The 20,764-nt window shown below is 45.3% G+C and overlaps 1 protein-coding gene across 9 annotated transcripts in view; it reads left to right on the top strand.

Moving 5' to 3' along the window:
• AGAP1 (ArfGAP with GTPase domain, ankyrin repeat and PH domain 1) overlaps positions 1–16,668 on the top strand; it is a 399,779-nt gene extending 383,111 nt beyond the window's left edge. For all 9 annotated transcript variants that reach the window (XM_074829819.1, XM_074829816.1, XM_074829814.1 and 6 more), the window contains 2 exons: positions 7,172–7,427; positions 7,929–16,668. In XM_074829819.1, coding sequence (XP_074685920.1) covers positions 7,172–7,427; positions 7,929–8,132 — 460 coding nt within the window. In that variant the 3' untranslated portion in view covers positions 8,133–16,668. The remainder of the gene's footprint in view (positions 1–7,171; positions 7,428–7,928) is intronic.
• The last annotated feature ends 4,096 nt before the right edge of the window (positions 16,669–20,764 follow it).

Below are 20,764 nucleotides of genomic sequence, written 5' to 3'. Positions count from 1 at the left end.
TTGTTTTCACCAAGTTAAATGTTTAAAATCCTTAGAGTTCACCATTGTTAGAGTTTTTTTTTTTTTCCCCCACATAAATGTTGCTGGCAATGCTGTTTAAAAAAATTCTGGGGCTCTTGGGGTTAGTGGAAGAGTGCAATTTGTGGCATTCTTCAAGCTTTTCGTTAAATCTCTAGGGACTGTTTTCATTTCACATAGTTGCACGGAACAAAAAAAGCTTGGATTTGTATTGAGAAAAGACTTAACCAGCTTGCAGGGCTTACAGTTGTCACACTTACGATCTTTATTCTCAACTTAATAAGCCTTTTCGTAGTACCTGCAGTATTCCCTACCATTGTATGTCACATAGCTTTTGCTTAACTTTATATGGAGTAAACCTCAGGCGTGATATATTTTATCAAGTATACCTTAAAAATTATTAGATTGAGTGTTGTGCAATGAAAACATAAGTTTGCTGTAATTTTATGTGATATATCAGAGCCCACAATTGCAGGATATTTATCTAAAAAGCCTGAAGTCAGTAAACCTTGATGTCTCGGCCAGGCTGGTAATTAATGTTGTGCAGTAATAAATCCTGCGGGTATCTTAACACCTAAGGGAGAGCTGCTGGTTACTCCATGACATCGCAGGCAGGCTAACCTAGAAGTGCAGAAGTAACAGCTATTTTTGAGCCCTACGTAGGGGGATATTGTCAGAAGAGAGGGCAAAGAAAGTAGAGAAGCTCTGCTGAATCCGAATTACAATTATACTGGTAAGCGTCATGCAAGACATGATTAATTTGAGAAGCACATACAGCTTTGCACGTATGAGCGATCTCTGTCTGTCATGCATAGCAGGGCTTTTTTTTTCCCCTTAAACACACAGCTATAAAAGGAAAACTGGAAAATGTAGTAGAGCTAACGGTGGAGAAGTTCCTGATATGTGGGCTTCAGAAAAGAGCTCCCTGACTCTGTGTAAGGGGCTTTGGACATGCTTCTGATGGGAAGCCACCTTTATTTGTGTCTTTTGGGGCTGGCGTTTTGGTTTGGTTGCTTGAATAGGCCTGATGGTAGGAGGAGTAACTTGAATTTGGCATATTTTGATGGCTCTGAATTGTCTCTCTCCGTCTCTCCTCACTGGTGGACGAAAATTAGCAGGTTTAACAGCAAGTTGAATGCACTCCTCAGCCAAATAACTTCCCCGGCAAAGACAGCAATTAAATCATTTCCAAGGTGGGTTACTATGCTGCTTGCCTGGAGAGCCCTGGTCCAGAGTCCAAGGCAAGACATGGGTTGGCTTATCTGCGGCTTTCTTATAGGGCTGGTCTTCACCCGTCAGGGATGTTTAACTTGTAAGAAGTAATAAGCTTAATAGGTTGATTTTATTTAATTATTAATGATCCCTTTCTGTCCTTACAGCTCATAAAACACCCTGTAGGTTGGCAAAACACTCATAATATTGATCAGGAGCCAGAGAGATATTTATTTCCTCTTTGCCCCAGCGCACATAAATCTTGGTCCTTTTCCTCAGCAGGCGGGATTTACAGTGGCCTGTTTCTTAAAAGCTTTTCGTAATTAAGGAATAAATACCCATCGGTCTTTGTTTGCTGTCTGGAGCCCTCTTGTTTGCCAGGGACCTATATATCCCTGGTGGGCTTGTGCGCCTTCCCCCTTAGCAACGCAGCCGGGGAGAGAAGGCATGCATGCTAGGAAGCAGTCAACTGCTAAGCACTTACTTTGCAATAGAGTGGGGTCTTCTCCTGCAGAGAGAGGAAGCCCCTGTGTTTTCTCAGCATATTGTTCCCAGCTCCTCTTCCATGCCTCTCCTCCCAGTTCCTGCTTTGCTTGGGGCAGGAAGACACTTTGGAAATTCCTTGCTGCTAGCCCTTTCTTCTCGCCTTCTCTCCTTCTCCCCCCTCTGCTAGCCGCAATTAAAAACATCATGAACCTTTCCCAACATTTCAATCCCATCTCCCCCCCACCCCGATGTTTCTCTTTTACCCATCCCAACATTGCATCGCCACCTCTATCCAAAGCGATGGGGTTTATCAGACGCACGCGGGGTCGTCGTGAAGGAGTTTGTTGCAATGGCAAGCCCCAGCACAGCCGGCTGCCCAGCGCTGGTCATTAGGTGATGCACGCTTCTTGCATGCTGGACCACGAAGCTAATGACACATTCTGGGACTCTCCAGGAGTTTGGGAGGTACAGGGGTTAGATTTACTTCATTTTCTTGGAAGAGACACATTAACCTTGTCATCTGGCCAACAGGAGAGAAAATTTGGCAGGGCTCTTGCTGAGCTGGCCAGGTTACTACTGCATTAAACAGTTGTACTTCAGTGAGCAACCAGAAACGGCAACACACGGGCATGGCACACGCATGGTGACGCTAGAGAGACCATTTAGAGGCCTCCTCAGTTACAGAATTATTTTCTTTAGCAAGAGAGAAGAAAAGATAAAAAGTTTCAAGGGCTTTTTAGTGTTGTCGGAGGTGTAGAGGATAAAACTTCACTTCAAAATGCCTGCGCCAAGCTGTTCAGTACTTGTGGTGGTGGGAAATCAATGCTTTGCCGTGGTAAATACCTGCTGTCCGTTACGTTTTTAATGCAACCTTTCAAAATTTCATCGAGCCCTTTTAACAAACGGTGAGTAATTCTAGATAACGAGCAAGTGACACAACATATTTGTTATCCTTGTTATCGCTTTGGTAAGAACAAGGTTGCTCTTGCGCTGGAGCTGTTGAATTTTGATGGCAAGTTCTCAGGCTCTCCATCCGCATGCCGTTGCCTACACAATCAGTTCTGAGTTGCCATATGAACACAGCTTTTATTTCCACCCTGCACATCCTTTTTGCGTTTGCCTTTCGTGCCTCTCCACCGAGTATATGCGAGGGACGAGTGGAGTTGAAAGCAGAGGTGAACGGAAGCGAGGAGTAGAACGGAGAGTTGATACCAGCAGTACGAGTCTCCTCCTCTCATTTGTTGAGTGTAAAACCTCACACGTTTAACTGAGGTGGGAGAGCCACGTGATGCGCTCTGCGGGGCTGAGCTGTGTAGGATGTGGGCTCCTAAATGAGCATCTCTGGTGCAAACCCACAAGTGGGGAATGCAGTGTAGCTCCTGGAGCGAAGCTGTGCTCTGAGCAAATCTGCTTTTTATATTCTCTCACGCTACCTAGTTAGCCCTCCCCCCTTACAGTGCCCGATATTTATGTTTCCAGATAATAATGATGTGATGTGGCTGGCAGAGTAATTTAAATAATTGGACATTATCTTGAGAAGCAAGCACCTAATTAGATCAAAATAAACTGAGAACTGAAATTTTCATCTGTTTCTAATAACCCTTTACCTATGTACAGTATCGCTGCCATGGCAGAGATGTCATTATTCACACCACTGTGTGTACTTAAAGCTCACTAGTGATGGAGGAGCTTGGTGGTATTTTTTGGCCAAGGCTTAGTGGCTCGTTCCTCTCCTGGTACCGCAGAGTATTTTGCAGTCTTACTCTGTTGTATTTGGCCCTTGTATAACCAGTGAGGTTTGAAGTTTGTATCAGCAGTCTGGGTTTGAATGCATAGCTTCAGGGAAGGTCTGATCATCTAACTATATTTTTTCTTTCTCTTAAGTTTAGCAAGGAGTTTATAATCTATTAATTCCTTTGTGCATATGCATTGAAAAAATAGCAGCTACCATGAGTGCTGAAGAAAAGAGAAGTCATTTTAGTACATACGAGGAAGAGGCAGATCACATATTCTCCAGCATTAGGTATCATCGGGACCATCTGAGCGCGTGAGGATGTTGCCTCTCTGGCACACTGGCTTTAATCTGGTCCTGAGGAAAGGACTCTGCTGGATTTTAGAAGTTCAGTAAAAGAGTCTTGTTTTGGCTTTGACAAGTACAGCTGAAAGTCTCTGGTGTTGAGAGGGTTGTTCAGAGTGGAAGTTACCGGGATTACAGCTAAGGGAAGAAAACGAGGGAAATATTTACTAGCCGATGTATGTTTCGTTTATTTTTAGGGGTTGGTTTGGTGTCTTTCTCCTGATTAGTTGCTCTTCCTCACATTTCCTCGTACTCTTATTCAGTTGATTTATTTAAAGGTATGTCAGTGCTGGCTGAAATGAAGCACTGTGCCTCCTCTTCCTGCTTATTGCTGACCGCTCCAATAATTCATTTTTTAGCTCATTAGCTAACAGGGGATGTGAACAGTGGTCCTCCAGGGAACTGCAGTGAGGTTAAGTGATCTACTGCTGACAACTCTGCTCTTGGACTGGCCTTCCTTGGGGGAAATGAAACCTCAACCAAGACAAGCTGTGGATCCCAGAAGTGAAATTGGGGCATCAGAGCAACAATTACAGTATTTATGTCTTGTTGTCAGGATTTCCGAGATGAATGCGAGCTGCAGAGCTGAAGCTGTCTTCCAGGGAAGTCCCCAGGACTTCCCGTTCAAAAAGCAATGGTTTGTGCCAGGGATGTAGGGAGGATGTCTGTGGACATTGGTTTTCTAGATACTCATTCAAAAACAGTACTGTCCCACCCTGACACTCCCCTGTCCATGAGGCATGGGTGATCCCTCTGTGATAAAGTTTCATTTTCTACCAGAAAATCCAAATGAAATACCTTTCTTGAGCCCAGTTTGTACAGTTGAATAAGATCTAAATCTCATTCGATAGCCGATGTCAGTGACATGCTGCCCCCAAATGTCAGAGGCTTTCAAAACACCTTTAGGTTCTTTTTGTAGTGTTTGCTGTGTTCCCACCACAACCCTTAATGTGACTCCAAAGGTAGAATTGGGCCTTAATGAATTGAGTCTTTGGGTGCCCTGTGTGGTCAAGAAAAATTAGGCAGGCTTTCTGAAAAGGGAAACTGAAGTGAGGTAAAATAACCACGTGCAAAGGTTGAATTTTTAGGTGAGCGTAGCCGAGTGGCACAGCCCGCTGCTGGCTGCAGGGTCCTGCTCGGGCCAGCCACGCCAGTGAGCATCTCCTGAGGGGCCCGATGCCTCCCTGCCTGCTCCCCGGCTCTGCATCACATCTCCTCTGGTTGAGGGATGAACCCTGACCAGAGCATACAGTCAGCACTAATGCAGAGCAGTTACGGGTTACGTGATCATTCTGCAGGAGAGTGCCTTAAGGAAGGACCGTTTGCATCCTCTCCATCACTAATGCAGATTGCAGCATGTTCCCCATCCTGTTAGATTTATTTTTAAAGGGGTTTTCTGTTCTTTTCCCAGCCTTTTGAGACAATAGGCTAAACCTGGGCAGGATTGGGTTGTTGGTGTCTATCCTGCTCTCTTGCAGCCTTCCAAAAGCAGCAGGATGGCCTTTGCACTGCTCCCGTGCTCTGAAAGCCTCCGCCTGAACTCAGCATTTATTGTCTCTATTTCAGTACATATCATAGCATCCCTATTACAGTTTAAGGTGAATTGCGATTAGAAGTGGGAGACTTGTGTAAAACAGCTTGTTTTCTAAATGGACTTCTCTTCAAGCCACGGTGATCGCAGCTCTGACAGGAGCCAAAAGTTACCATCACTCAAGAGATGGTCTGGGAGAGAGGTGGGATTCATTTGCAGACCCTATACATATTTTTATATATATATATATATATATATAAAATAATATATATATATATAAAAAAACATATGAGAGCTTTACTAAACATTCTTGAAGATACATTAGATGGTTACTGGGCTTAGAAGTGTTGCACTGTTGCAAGAATGCCCATTTTATTGTAAATAATTGCATGTATGTTACTTTATTCTCCTCATTACATTGGTTTTGGTCTTTTACCTTAAAAAAATACAAACACAACATGAGTTAAGGATGCAATAGTAACAAAAGTCCTTTTCTTCCTCCTCTCCATCTGGAATACCTGAAATGATACTCTGTTTATCAGATCCTGCCATCAAAGGTTAATTTGCTGCTCCTCAAATGTTTGGGGTTTTTTTTGGTGTGTCTTTTAGCTTGCAGGAGACATTCAAAGGTTTGATTTAAACGAAGCACTCTTTGTGTTAATTTTCTGTTTGCACTTTTTCTCTGAAAAAAAGCCCTGGACCTGTTTGTAAGGTAAATTGTGGTGGGGTAGAGAAGCAGATGCTTTGGGAACTGATGTGCCTGAAAGCATCCCAGGGAGGTCAAAGCAAGGTCACTCCACATGTACCAGGAAATGATGCAAAGCTAATCCAGATTTACTGTTGGAAGGATCTGTTTACATAAGTATTTAAAAACAGATTAGGGCTAACCTGACACTAGATTACTGGGAGTAGTGTAAACACGGCTGAAAGGCATAAACAGAGCTTTGCCTTTTGTACTCCAGAGGAGAAAATCTGTCACCAGTAACAAGTTGCCTGGCTTAGGTGATATATATGGTTTTCACAGGCTGAACAGATTACCTGAGGTACCTCTAAATGGGACTTTGTCTAGGGCTAGATCTCTTAGATCATATAATTGTATGGTAATTTTTTTAATGGAGAGTTGAGGGACTTGTTTGTAATCCTTGTTCTCCTGTAACTTGATAGCATCCAGAAAGCTTTTGATAGTTCTTTGACATATCAGGAGGAAATGGTGCTTCAAAGTATTGTTTTGGTGGTTTGCATTTTGGAAAAACAAACAGGGGAACCGTCCATAGGCCCTTTGCATTGGAAACATTACTCAGTTTGTAGAAGGAAAAAGCACCCCTGCAAGCAAGGCTGTGTCTTTCAGGGCTTGCTTTCCTGTCTGAAATGCAAGCCCAGGTGCTTGGTTACTTCTGGTCTTAGATACAGAAATTTGGTGCGTTTTCTGTAACGTATTTTGCAGCACAACCTTAATGTGGAACCAGGCTGCTTGTTTTGTCTTTGGTCTTCATGATGGTGAGGGCTCTTGCACTGACCTCTTGCCAGCCCTCAGGGCAGCCCAGGGTTTTTTAAGACCTCCTGGCTGTTGTGATCTTACAACCCCGTAGGCAACAGCACCCACTGAGGGGGATCTTGGACACTGCAATAATATGGCTCAGTCATGATGAGATGGGTGACACAAATGTTGCTGCAAATACAAGGTTTGGATGAACTATTTCTAGGAGGGCTTTCTTGCCAAAAATTTGGAGGTGGAATAGTTTTCTTGTTGGTTAACTGCTGTTTGCTAGCGTGCTGGTAGCTGAAATGCCACCGTTTAGAGGCAGCGAAGCCAGGTTAGAATGACCTGTCTCCTTTGGCTTCTCTAGGGAAGAAAAAGAGCGCTGGATACGTGCGAAATATGAGCAGAAGCTCTTCCTTGCCCCGCTGCAGTGCCTGGAGCTTTCTCTGGGCCAGCATCTCCTGAGGGCTACAGCTGAGGAGGATTTGCGGACGGTCATCCTGCTCCTTGCCCACGGGACTCGGGAAGAGGTGAATGAGACCTGCGGAGACGGTGATGGGCGCACTGCCCTCCACTTGGCGTGCAGGAAAGGAAACGTGGTGTTAGTGCAGCTCTTGATTTGGGTAAGTACTTGGTGTCCAGGGGAGGGGGCTGGCTGGGGTGGCTTTCGCTTGGCTGTGTCCCTCAGCAGGACCTCCCAGACCTGCTATTTGAGGGTTTCACAGCGAGTGTGCTGGTCTCCTGAATGCGGATGTTCCTCCCTGCACGCTCTCAAAAGACAGCACCGTGCTAAAAAAGTCTGCCTCTGCCTGCATCTTGATGGAGAGTAAAGGAGAGCATAGGAAATGAGGAAGGAGAGATTCCCCTAGCACCTGTTTGAAACACCACTGCAGCAGATTTTGCTCTGCATGTGAGACTGTCTCCCTGTAGAAACCTTTACGTATGTGACCGAGTGCTGCTGTGCTCACATTGTCAGGCTGCTATCCTGCCTGCTCCCTCTTCTCCCTCTCCTACCTCTCCCCATCCTCACGTAAATTCAAACCTATCTGTCCCGAATCTGCTCCCTCCGTTTCAAAGCTCTGTTGGCACCGCAGCTCCCAATGACCCATCTCTCCTTTCCGTAGTACGGCGTCGATGTGATGGCGCGCGATGCCCACGGAAACACGGCCTTGGCCTACGCCCGGCAGGCCTCCAGCCAGGAGTGCATTGACGTTCTCCTCCAGTACGGCTGCCCCGACGAGCGCTTCGTCCTCATGGCCACTCCAAACTTGTCCAGGAAGAACAATAACCGGAACAACAGCAGCGGAAGGATGCCCACCATCATCTGAGGAGCTCACCCGTGTATTCGCTGACCTGAATTACATCCGCAGCCTCATATTCCTCCATCCCCATCACAGCTCTGCTCTGTGAGTCTGGTAACTCTCCTTTTCCCTTTTCCCTTCGGTACATCCCTGTCCCATCCGGAAATGGCGCGTCTGGAGAGCGCGAGGGGATGAGAAGGAGCAAAAGGGGCTGCAGAGGAAGCAGTTGTTTCAGTGACAGCTCTCGAATGATGGAAACAAGCAGGCGAGAGCACGTGGGTTGAGCAGGACACACCGCGCGTGGCACCGGGACCATGGGAGAGCAGTCGTCCCCGGGGGGGGACGCAGGCTCCCCGAGCGTGGAGGGAAGGGGCGGAGGGAGAGGCAAGCGAGAGGAGAAGGAAGGAGAGATGGTGACTTTCCGTAACTGACAGTTAAGCACATCAGTACATTTCACCTCTACCAAACGCGACGCCTGGATTTCATTCTCTTCTCTGAAGAGCTTGACGGCATAAATCAGAAGCAAGCACAGAGTTTGTCAGGTTTGAAGCTCCTATGATGGTATGTGTCAAATCAGTTGTAGCTAATCTGTCCGGGGAGAATACTGGCTTCATTACACTTGTATAGTTGAGTTCTTCCAGCATTACCGCTGTTTAATAGAACATGATTAGTCATCACGGAGAAAAAAGCATATTAGCTGAGGAGGTAGTTACATGGCACGCTTCGGTGATTGCTTGGATGTGATTGCAATATTCTTAGAAGCATCATATTATCTCAGACATGTTCTTTCAAGCCCTTGGAGCCCTCCTTTCTAAATTCACTGTCATAATTTAGTATCTGTTTAATTTTTCAGTCCAAAGAGAGGAAATGAGTTGCTGAGTGTTATTTGACTGCAGTCTCCTTGGTGTAAAAACAAAATGGAAAAAATAAATAAGAGTAACTATGAAACACAAAAAGGAATAATGAATACCGCTAAGGAAAAACATTTCAAGTACGTTTAGTGAAATTAATAAACGCATTAAAGGCTAATATTTTTTCAGTCAGCAGAAATAGGTTCTGTCATTTTGCCAAGGTAAATGTGTTGAGTTTTTGGTCACTCCTGTGATGCATTGCCTAACTTATACAGATTTTTGTATTGTGTCTCTAGATTATATGTATGTAAAATCTATTTGAATAAAAAAAATAAATATGCATTGATTTTTTTTTTTTTTTTGTACAGAAAATGACATCTCTGTTAATTTATAAACTATAATGGATGTGAACTTAAATAATGTGCAACTAGTTAGGATCTGTGGGATGCAGATCATTGTACATTGGAAATATTCCCAGCAGTGAACTCTTGTTTCCATTGCAAGCCTTTGAGGAATGTATCAGAAGGAGATTATGGCACGTTTGGCATGAAAAAAAAAAAGTGTACAAGACCTTTTAGAAAGGAAAAAGAGGCTGTTTCTAAGCGCTGTAAATACATTTTACTCCAGAAGTCACAAAGCTTTCACAAGCCAAGACAAAAAGCCCTAGTCTGGCTGTGGGAAGATCAGATTTGATTAAGTTCAGAATTGATAGCCTTCACCACGGCGGGCAGGGCATGGCTGCGCTTGACTCCCAACTTGGCTGCTTTCTGGAAGAAAAATGGCTTGTGAAAGTAGCCTGGACAGTTCATTTGAATTCCAAGTTTTTATACTTGATTTGATTATTTTGGTATTACCGGGCAGATCCCAGCTTTTCCTGTTTTCCACGAAGTAGGATTCTGGCACTGGGAAGCAGGCTGTACGGTTTTTGGCAGGCAGCAAAGTGATTTTTTTAAGTGGCATATGGCAATGTGAAGAGGGGGGAAGGGTATATCACGGAGAAAGTTGAAAACTCAACTGAATTGGATGGCAGAGGAGCAATTATGTGAAGGCAGTGAGGTGCACACAGCATAGTAATTTGCAGATCTACCTGCTCGTATGTATTTCCCCAGCCTTCAGTGGTGTTCTTCCTTGGGGCTCTGGATTTCATTTGGCATACAAATGGGAGGAGCGTATCAATTGCTAAATAAACTATATGTGGACAAAATGTGAAGGAAAAAATGTGATCTGGGTATTTTAAGGGGAAAAAAAAAAAAAACAGAAAATTAGGGGTTTGGTGTAAAATCATCAAATTTTGGCAGAAGAGCGAGCCTCAAGGTGGAAGCACGAGAATATTGACTAGATTTTCCTATTTGGTGGTGTTCTCATTTTGTACTTTGTTACTGTATAGACCTTTGACTATTCAGGGGGGAAATCTTTCTTCAACCAGCCTAGGCTGGCTGCATCAGAGTAAGGCTACAGCTGATTCTCTTCATACTGGGATAATTTTATTTTATTTTTTTTAATCGAGGAAGGGTGTCTGTTATAATTGCTATTTTCCCATCATTCCCATGCAGCTCCCTGATCTTTGGTACTTACGGGTGGTCCTTCAGCGATGGGACAACCCACCTAACGTGCAGCTTAAGGGGATGCTGTGAAGCCCACTGTGTCTTGGTGCTCATGAGCTTTACACCTCTACGGGGGGACGCAGCAGGGGTTCAGGAATCGCGGCTCGTGGTCCCAGAGGTGCTATAGCTGCCTGCTGTTCCCCTGGGAGCAGCAAGGGCATTTGTATCCGAAAACCAAGTCCGATGTTTCAAATACATGGTAGGCAGATTTGCCACCGTTAAGTTCTCAATGCATGTTCCATTTCTGAGGTGTTTTTTTCCTAATTGAATATATTTTCTGTGCATAATGTAATGGTCTCTTTGGGCCACCTTCCTCTTATAAAGGTGAGAGTGATGTTTGAGAAACAAACAAGGCAACCAGGCTGTCACGCAGATTTCAGGTAGAAGAATTCTACACTCCTTTCATAAAAATTTTCTGAAGGCAAACATCAAAAAAGCACAGAATGTTTTTAGGAGAGGAAATTCCACTGTATTAAGGGAAACTGATATATGCAGGCTAACCAACTAATAGCCTCGTACTTTAGTTAAGCAGTAACACAGTTGCTTTTAACCTAAAGGTAGGTTTTTTTCCTTTGGAGGTGCAAGCGTTGGCAGTGCCTATGTTGAAGTGGCAGAGGACTAGGTGATGACTTCCCCCGGATGGGGGTCTGCAGGGAGGATGCCCAGTTGTGCATGCAGCAGCGATCCCTTCAAAAGACAGAAGATCACCCAGCGCCATCTCTCCCAAGTCAGGAGAGACCTTCTCTGGCACTACAGCTGGTGGTGCTCCAGCCGCAGGAGAACAGACCAAGGGGCTGTGCCTCATGGGGTGCTGCCTACAGCATCCCTTGCTCAGACGGGTTTGGTTGGATGGCACCTCCTAAGCTAGTGGGACAGGCCACCTGGCAAGGAACTCAGGCCAGCATAGACTCCATCCCCTCCTTGCGTGGTGAAGGAGAGGAGGGGAAACCCCTTCCCACCACAGCTGAGAGCGAGCATGAAGGAAGTTCTCCGTGGCTGGAGCCCGGCGGGGCTTGGCTTTTTGAGCTCTGCGTGCTCTTCAGGGGATGTGTTTGCACTTTGCAAAGGATGTTATTGAAGTTCTCCAGGTGCGGAAAGAGGCAGCATATACCGACACTTGGAGAACCTGCAGGAATCATTCCCCTTCCTTTCACGCCGTTAACCCATCCGTTTTCCGTTCTTCATCTCGTGTTTAGCCCCTCTCGTTGCTTTTATGGAACCCACTTGCCAGGCTGTTTACGCCCTTTGAGCATGTTATGAGCAAATTAAAAACAAATTGAGATCCCGTCAATAAGAAATCCCAGCAGAAACATGTTAGCTAAAGCTATTTTCTCCAAAAGTGGAGTCGACGGCTGTGGTTTCCATTGCGTCCCCCATTTAACCCTTTTAATCATCCCAGATACCTTTAAATCCCCCTTCCTCTGCACTTTATCCACGACGACTAAAACACTAAAAGCGAGTCAGCCATTGCTATTAACATCAGCACTTTCCTTCTGTTTATTTTAAACTAATTGCTGTTGAATGGTGGAGATGAGCCGGATGTGTCGCATCTGGCCTCTGAACCTTGATATTCCGGGAGTTGAAGGGGATTTACTTCTCCTTGCTATTTATGAAGAAATAAGATCTAACCTTGGGAAAATTCAGGGTCCTGCCAGTGCAGAGATTTGGCCAAGGGCTCCCATTACCAGATTTCTGATTTCGTTGCTGGAAGGGAGCGGAAGAAAAGCTATTTTTGGAGAACCTTGGTATATTCTGAGCTCGATGCTGCTCAGAAAGCCAGGTGAGAGCTCCTGGAAGGTAGAGAGGATTTTTAAGCATTTGGGCATAATGTATAATAATTGTGTAAACATTAATATTGTTTAATTTGATGTCTTTTCCCCGATTCCTTAAATTATGTGTGTTAGTGCAAAAAAAGCTTTAGCTGCACTTGGAGATTTCCCCTGGCCAGAGGAAGCTGAGTAACGTAGGGAGAGGACTAGAGGTGGGAATGCAGATACGGGCTTAGAAATGATCTCCGGCACTGTAATGTAGTATAATTAGATTATATGGGGTTTGGATAGCTTCATCTTTTATATTTGTATGGAGATCGGGAAAAATGAAGTAATTTGTAGTTTCTAGTATAAAGTAGTAATAGTGGAGAGAAGCACAGATTTCACAAGGGGGTCCCGAAGGGGCCCTTTCCAAACGTCTCGGGGAGCCACGTTTGCACCTTAACAGGGAACAAATGGTCATTTGGTGGCTGGAGGGACTCAAGGTAAAGGAGGACAGCGTTGGGGACCAAACTTGGGGCAGCTTGGCTTGGATAGGAGGCAACTTGCCCATCTGCACCTCATCGTCAAGCATCTTCGTTTCCCCTCCAGTGGCTGCTACAGCGATGTGTACATGGGATCTCTGGCTGTTAGTCTTGGATCCTCAGTTCAACATCTCCTTCCATTCTTGGTGATTTGTGGGTAAAATTTATGACATAGAAAAATGTTTTTGGATGTTCTTGTGTTTGCTGCATAGTAGAAAAAAAACCTGCTACAGATGATAGTTCTTTTCAAGGTACAAAAACACTAAACTACCCCAAATTAAAAAGTACTGCAATGAGTTTTGACTTACTAAATTCTAAGCTGCAAGAAGAAGGTTGGTTTGAATGGTTTTATTAGAAAATAATCTCCTGTTTGAAAAAATATAGAGGTAATAGAGCAAAATAGCCAAAGCTGTAGGTAGGTAGATTTGCTGTATTATGATATTATAGGTTTTGTTTTGTTGTTTAGCGTGGGCCAGTTTTTAAAGTACATATTGGGTGATCTCATCTCATGACAGTTTACCTTGAGTTGACTGAATCTGTCACACGTTTTATAGGGAGGTTCAAAGGGTTTTGGCCAAGACTTTCAGGAGCTGTGAATAGTTCATGTTTTGAGAGAAGAATTGCATGATTTCTGAAAATAAAAGGTTGTCTTGGTGGGGTGTTTTGTTGTTTGTTTTTTTTTTAAAGCCATCTTAAGCCCCAGATCACGAGACATGCTTCTGGTCATCTTGGCCCCCGTGTTTCATTTCAGGTGACAGCAATATGTGGGTGAATTAACTCCCATCGTTTACTACCGTTCCCTGAATGTTCGGGGGGACTTTTGCTTGTAGGCGGATGAAATAAAAATGTCTTTGTGCATTTCAGCAGTTTTAGCTTCTTCATCTCTATATGTCTGCCTGTGTCCCAAATCCCTGTGGCATATTCAAGCAGTAGCGGTCAGTTCTGTTGACAGGCAGAGCTTCAGCTTTCTCTTGGCCATGAACTTTCTGGATGTGTGTTTAGCTTCCAGTACTAAGGATTGACTATTTTGCAGTGCTTCAGAGCTAGTAATTTTTACCTGTGTGTTATGTACTAAACATGAAGGGGGGTGGGGGGGGTGGGAATGCTTACAGAGGTCTAATGGCATGCGTTTGGGATGACCATGTTGCTTGCTGGCAGTGAATGCACCATCAGCTCTTTTGTGTATGCCCCGTTTTCCAGAACCGATTGGTGTTTTTTTGTTTCTGAGAACTGAAGTAGCTGAAAACACTTCCCTGGTCCTCTTGAATTAGAAGGTACGGGGAGTAAAACCCCTCGCAGCAGGCAACTTGATAGTGTCTGATCTGTGCTGAAGGCAAACCCCAAGCTCACGCAGGACCGAGGAAGGGTTTTGGTGCTGAAGGTGGGTTGTTATTTGGCAACTAGTTCCCAGACCTGGGGATTGAGCTGAGTTGAATAAGTGGATGAAGTGCAGCCAAGGTAGTTTGAGTCCTAAGGTGAAGGCAGTGTATCACATGGAGGTCATTAACGACACGTGCTTTGCGTTCGGTGTGCATATGTGTGCTTATATACGCATATATGCTCTACATACCGCTATTAGTGGTGGAAATGTACGCGCGCACATTTACACATTAATCAAAATCTATAGCTAGAGCCAGGTTTTCAGTTAGATGTTTCTAGACGGGCGAGTTTCCCAGTTTGACGAAGACCAGCCATTTCCAAGAGCGCAAGAGGCAGGCGCAGGATGGGGGACACGTGCTTGAGGGATGGAGAGATGCAGGAACATGAGGTACAGGCTTACTGTGGCTCTTGGGAGCCATCAGACGCTCAGGACTCGCACAGGCGCCTGCCTCAGAGGTTTTAAAAATCCAGCTTCTTCAGAAAGCAGCACTCAACTTGAGAAAACCTTTAACTTGGCCACCAGGACTGAAGTTAGCCCCCTTGCTTGAGAGAAGAAATCCCAGCTCGCCAGCCCTGGGGGTGTTATCATGGGAAGCACCAGGGAAGGAGATTCCAAAGGTGAAAAGGACAGAGGACTTGCTGCTCAGAGGCCCTTTTTTATGTAAATTTGCTTGAAATGCAGCTTACTGGCTGAATTTAAGTGCAGGACCAGTGGGCTGCCCTCCAGTAGCTGATTCAGTGATGCTTTGGGTCCTGCTGCTGTTTGTGGGGCTAATTTGTTGGGGTTAATGATGGTGAGATGTTTCTGAAGAGCATTCTCCAGGTGGGTCCTTCCTCAAGAGCAGCTCCTCATCCGCCCCTCCATGTGTTCTTGGCCATTAAGCTCTGGCCCCAGAATTTTGTCATGAGGGAGCCACAGACCTCAGCTAAAGTGCTGAGGCTTTGCAGATACCGAGTAGTCCAGGAAAACTTGGCCAAAACTTGCTTACACCGTTTCTACCCTTGCTTTCGGTTTATAGTCCTATCAGGGGAAGTCAATAGGGAGAGGGTGAGAAAGGTGTTTGCAGGAGCTAGGCAAGGTGTGGTAGGAAACACGGCTGGGTGTGCAGAAATGGTGGGAGGATCTTTCATTTCCCCTTCTGGCGCCTGTGACAAAGGAATTACTTTGAAATGCTGTCGAAAACCCCTCCAGGCATTTTTTCCGATGTATCCAGGGATTCAGCTGGATTCTCCATTGAATCTGCTGAGCTCATTTTGCCAATCCATGGGGAAAATAGGGTGTATTCACCCTCTGAAGGGGAATTTCCTTTCCTCGGTGGGAATACCAGCTTTCCAGGGGACTGCACGCTTTCGGTCCAGCTCTCTGTTACTATTCAAATGTCAAGAGCATCTTTCACTTGTCGGCAGCTTGCGTAGGTGGGTGCACAAACTGAAGGGGTGTTTGGGAGAGGAGTGTCTTTTAAAACACCAGGGACTTGTTTTGTGTAACAGTTGCCTTTGGACTCTGGTTTGGGATTGCCGGGGGCCTGATTCTGCAGCTCCTGCTGCCTTAAACCTCTTGACTTCAGTAGGATTTGAGCGTATCCCAAATACTTTGCCCAAGTCCGAGGTAAAACAGGTTCAAGGCGGCAGAGTTGGGTGCGGATGGGCTGTATCGTGACCTCTCTGAAGCCAGAGTTTGGCCCCTAGCTTCAGCAGGGTGGTGATTTGAGGTTCAATCTAGCCGGCACCTTTATTTTGGGAAGCACCGTCGGCACTGCTTGGGAAGCAGATGTGTACGCTGGTTTTTTTTTCTTTATTCCTCAATACCCTGTGACCACCTGCAAAGGCTAGGTTTTACGTTTGGTCGCATTTAGCCCCAGAGTCTTTCAGTTTTTCTGCTTTGTGATGTTTGTCTTTCTGGCTGGGATGGGGAGAAGGGGAGCCCAGGTGAGTAGGGACACCTGAGACCTCTGCTTGGGCTAGAGGCAGCAGACACCTGGCACGTGGCAGGCTTTCTAGCAAGTTTTGGGTGGTTTATTTTCTGTTTCTGTAAATAGTAATGTATAAATGATGACAAGACAGTGTGGAAATTATTAAAAAAAAAGAATACGTCTTTTGTTGTTGTTTTTATATTACCTCATTCAGCAAGTTTGTTTTACAATGACTCAATGATGCTTTATTTATATTGTTTGTACTGTAATTAAACCGATTGACAAACATTTCACTTTGCTTGTTGTTTCATATGATTTTGGTTTGATTAAGTATGCCAGTTTGTATTATGTTTCCCCTTCCTCTCTCTCCGTGTTGAGATTTTTGTGTCAGCTGTACAGTATTCTGAATAATTAAAAGAAAAAATAAATAAAAAAGGAAAAAAAAGTTGTAAAGTACTGCAGAGAGAGGCTGCTATATTGTATAGGTCTCTTTCTAATAAAGACAAGAAAACTTGTTCGTCACAGCTTGCTTCTTTGCTTGAGTCTTCATTGCCATGTTATTGAGATACACCTGCCCTGGCCCCACTTTCTTCTCGTATTAATGATGAGATACTGTCACTCTTTGCCAGTAATAAAGATGAAGTATTATCCGAGACCTGGGATGTCAGAAGAGCCGGTAATGGTGCAAATTGATAAATTAAAAAGCAATAAGTCAACCGGACCGTAATGGTGTATATCTAAGAGTTCTGAAAGTGCTTATGAACTGAATGACAGATCTCCCAGCAAAAATATGCGAGCTTTCATTAAAAACAGTTATTCTCCGCGAGGAAGAGAGAGTAGTAAATGTTGCACCTAGACTTTAAGAGTCTCTGGAGGAGATCCAAGGAATTAGGCCAGTAACGGTTACATCTGTATCTGCTAAATTGGTTGAAATGATCATTTAAAATAAGAATAATAAAACATCTTTAAGGTCATGATATGGTATGGTCTAATCACTTCTTTGTAGGAAGATCATGGCTCTCTATTAGGCTTCTCTGAAGAAGTCATTTAAAGCCCTGAACAGTGGGCATTTGATGAACTGATTGATGTTTATTTACATTTTTAAAGGTCTTGGCCGAGGTACCTCACAAGAAGAAATGGGGAATCTAAGTAGGCCCAAGGAGAAGACAAAATACTGCCCTGATCATAGAATCAATCATAGAATCATTCAGGTTGGAAAAGACCCTTGGGATCATCGAGTCCAACCCTCAGCCCGACTCTACAAAGTTCTCCCCTACACCACATCCCCCAACAGCTCATCCAAACGACCCTTAAACACATCCAGGGATGGTGACTCCACCCCCTCCCTGGGCAGCCTATTCCACTCTCTGACCACTCTTTCTGTGAAAAATTTTTTCCTAATATCCAGTCTAAACCTCCCCTGTTGCAGTTTAAAGCCATTCCCTCTTGTTCTGTCACTAATTACCTGTGAGAAGAGACCAGCACCAACCTCTCTACAGTGTCCTTTCAGGTAGTTGTAGAGAGTGATGAGGTCTCCCCTCAGCCTTCTCTTCCTCAATCTGAACAGTCCCAGCTCCCTCAATCTCTCCTCGTAGGATTTGTCTCTAGGCCCTTCACCAGCTTCGTTGCCCTCCTCTGCACTCGCTCCAGCACCTCGATATCTCTCTCCTATTGAGGTGCCCAAAACTGGACACAACACTCCAGGTGTGGCCTCACCAGTGCAGAGCCCAGGGGGACTATCACCTCCCTACTTCTGCTGGTCACACTATTTCTAATACAAGCCAGGACGCCGTTGGCTTTCTTGGCCACCTGGGCACACTGCTGACTCATGTTCAGCTGCTTGTCAATTAGAACCCCCAGATCCTTTTCTTCCAGGCAGCTCCAGCCACACCTCCCCAAGCCTGTAGCGGTGCATGGGGTTGTTGTGGCCCAAGTGCAGGACCTGGCACTTGGCCTTGTTGAAGCTCATCCCGTTAACGTTGGCCCACTGATCCAATCTATTCAAGTCTCTCTGTAGAGCCTCCCTATCTTCATGCAGATCGACACTCCCGCTTAACTTGGTGTCATCTGCGAATTTACTGATGATACACTCTATGTCCTTATCAAGATCATCAATAAAGATGTTGAACAGAAATGGTCCCAACACCGAGCCCTGAGGAACACCACTTGTGACCGGCCACCAGTTGGATTTAGCTCCATTGACCACCACTCTCTGGGACCGTCCATCCAGCCAGTGCTTGACCCAGCAGACTGCTCATCCAGGCCATGGGCAGCCAGTTTTTCTATGAGAATCCTATGGGGAACTGTGTCGAATGCTTTTCGAAAATCCAGGTAGACAATATCCACAGCTTTTCCCTCATCCAATAGTCGGGTCATCTTGTCATAGAAGGAGATCAGGTTTGTCAGGCAGGACCTGCCTTTCATAAACCCATGCTGACTAGGCCTGATCCCCTGGTTGTCCATTATATGACTTGTAATGGCACTCGAGATGACCTGCTCCATGACCTTCCCTGGCACCGAGGTCAGACTGACAGGTCTATAGTTTCCTGATGCAGAAGGCTGAGAGATGGGAAGGAGAGGAAAGGTGATAGGTTTTCAACTGAGCAGATGTAGCTAGCCACGTGCCAGAAGGGTCCCTGCCAGGGCCAGCGTGTCTCAACAGGTTGGCGATATGGTTAGTGGTAGCGATGGTTGCTGAAAAACTACGTAAGGCCAAGAGAGCTGTGTGGTATCAAGGTGGGTACATAGAGAACAGCAGATAAAATTCAGTAAATGTGCATTAATGGGGAAAAAAAGGGAGATGACTTGAATAACGTGTCCTGGGGTGAAGAAAGAGATGTAAGATTTTAAGATCTATGAGGGCACCATGGAGCAAGACAACCAATGCTACGGTTTGGCCATCTATGCTTGTCCCAACTTATAAAAGACACAGAGAAATTAAGGATGTTCAGAAATGAGTACAGCTATGAAGAGGTGGAAAAAGTGGGGACTTTCCCTCAAAAAGAGACACAAAGAGGGGGATGAGATAGCCAAGGGGAGCTGTGGAGAAGCAGCAGATTGGGGATGTGTCTTCCTGGTTTTGCACCCAACACGGTTCATGGGCTGATTCCAAAGGGCAGCGTGGTCAAAACCGATACCAAGACGGACAGGTTCTCCAGTGTGTCATGGGACTGGAGACCTTGCTGCAGTGGGATTTTGCTCAAGAGAAGACCTGGCCAGGATTGGAGAGGTGAGCTTGCATCTTCACAAACTCAGTGGGACAGCCCATAGTGTGGGCTTGGGGTTTTTTTGGTTTTATCTTTTATGTCTGCTTGTGACTTGGCTTAAATTTGTTCATTCTTCAGGTTATTGCCCATCCCATCAGGTCTCCCGCCTACAGGAAGCTGTCAGTTCTGTCCTCTCTAATGGGATTTGTTTGGGGCTTGGGGGAGGTTTTCTCTTTCTTTTTCTGCTCTTCAATTCTCTGAGTGCTCCAGGGAGGCTGTAGCAGCACTGTGGGGGATGAAAAACTCCAGGACTGCTTGTGGATTCTTTTTTTTTTCTTTTTTAGGGGTCTACATCACTGTTTTGTCACACAGCAACTGTATGCCTTTGTTCTTGCAAGGTTTTCCCACCCTGTTTAACCCCATCACCCATCCAACCAGCACCGAAGCAGGAGGTGGGTGCTTTGTGTTGTCCCCTTCTGGATTTGAAATGTGAACTTCAAACGTGGGAGAGCTTGTTTTGGATTCCCCCTGGGTGTAAAGCTATAGTAGTGCTTTTTTTAGGAATCACCCATCCCTCCTCTCCTTTGACCTCCTAAAGGGGTTTGATTTTATGATAGGCATGGCTGGCTGCTCACTCTCTCTAACCACCTTCCTAAGATCTGGCTTCTCCTGGAAGATCCTGGTGCCAGCGATGGTGGAGCAGATCTGAGGATGTCTTTCAGGGCCACATTTCTCACCTACCTCAAGCCCACACCCGCGTACCCCTCAAACACCCTCAGCTGGTGGCATCCACAGATGCTTAGGAAGAAAAGGAAATACCCTACTGCAAAGCAACAGGGGTCAGAAAAAGGTTTTGAAGGAAAACTATTGATTCCCATAATGAGAATAGCAGGAACCCCCCCTTTTTTCCCCCTTTTTTTTTTTTTTTAAGAAAAAAGCAATTACTGTAAAGACTGGACTGTTGCCCTGCCATAAGGCCTTGCTGTGCATTTCAACCCTTGCCCTCAAAGGATTAGCTTTGATGGATACTGGGAGCACCAGGTCAAGAAACCTGCTCCAGAGCCCAGAAGATGCTCGCTCCGTAGGTACCACATGCTTTTAGCACTCACTCAAAATCATTCCCTTGGCACTCTTGCTGTTTCTCATTTGTTCTTTAACACAAATCTGAACTGGTATGAAGGGAGCGATGGGATGAGACGACTGAGGACAGCACGCACAGCGATTGCATGCAGTGTGATGGGGCTGACCCCGCGGTTAACAGCTTTGTTTTCCAGGAGAGAGCCAAGCTCGCCCAAATTCAGCTGTTTTCATAAATAAAAGAAAACATTTTATGCTTCATGAGTATCAGGTAAAAGTAGCCTTAAAGAGCCAGGTCAGAGACTCACCCATACCAACACCTCTTCTCCACCCGT

Source organism: Strix aluco, chromosome 6 (genome assembly GCF_031877795.1).
Source record: "Strix aluco isolate bStrAlu1 chromosome 6, bStrAlu1.hap1, whole genome shotgun sequence".
Classification (NCBI taxonomy): Eukaryota; Metazoa; Chordata; class Aves; order Strigiformes; family Strigidae; genus Strix; species Strix aluco.
This window is presented reverse-complemented; position numbering and strand designations above follow the sequence as displayed.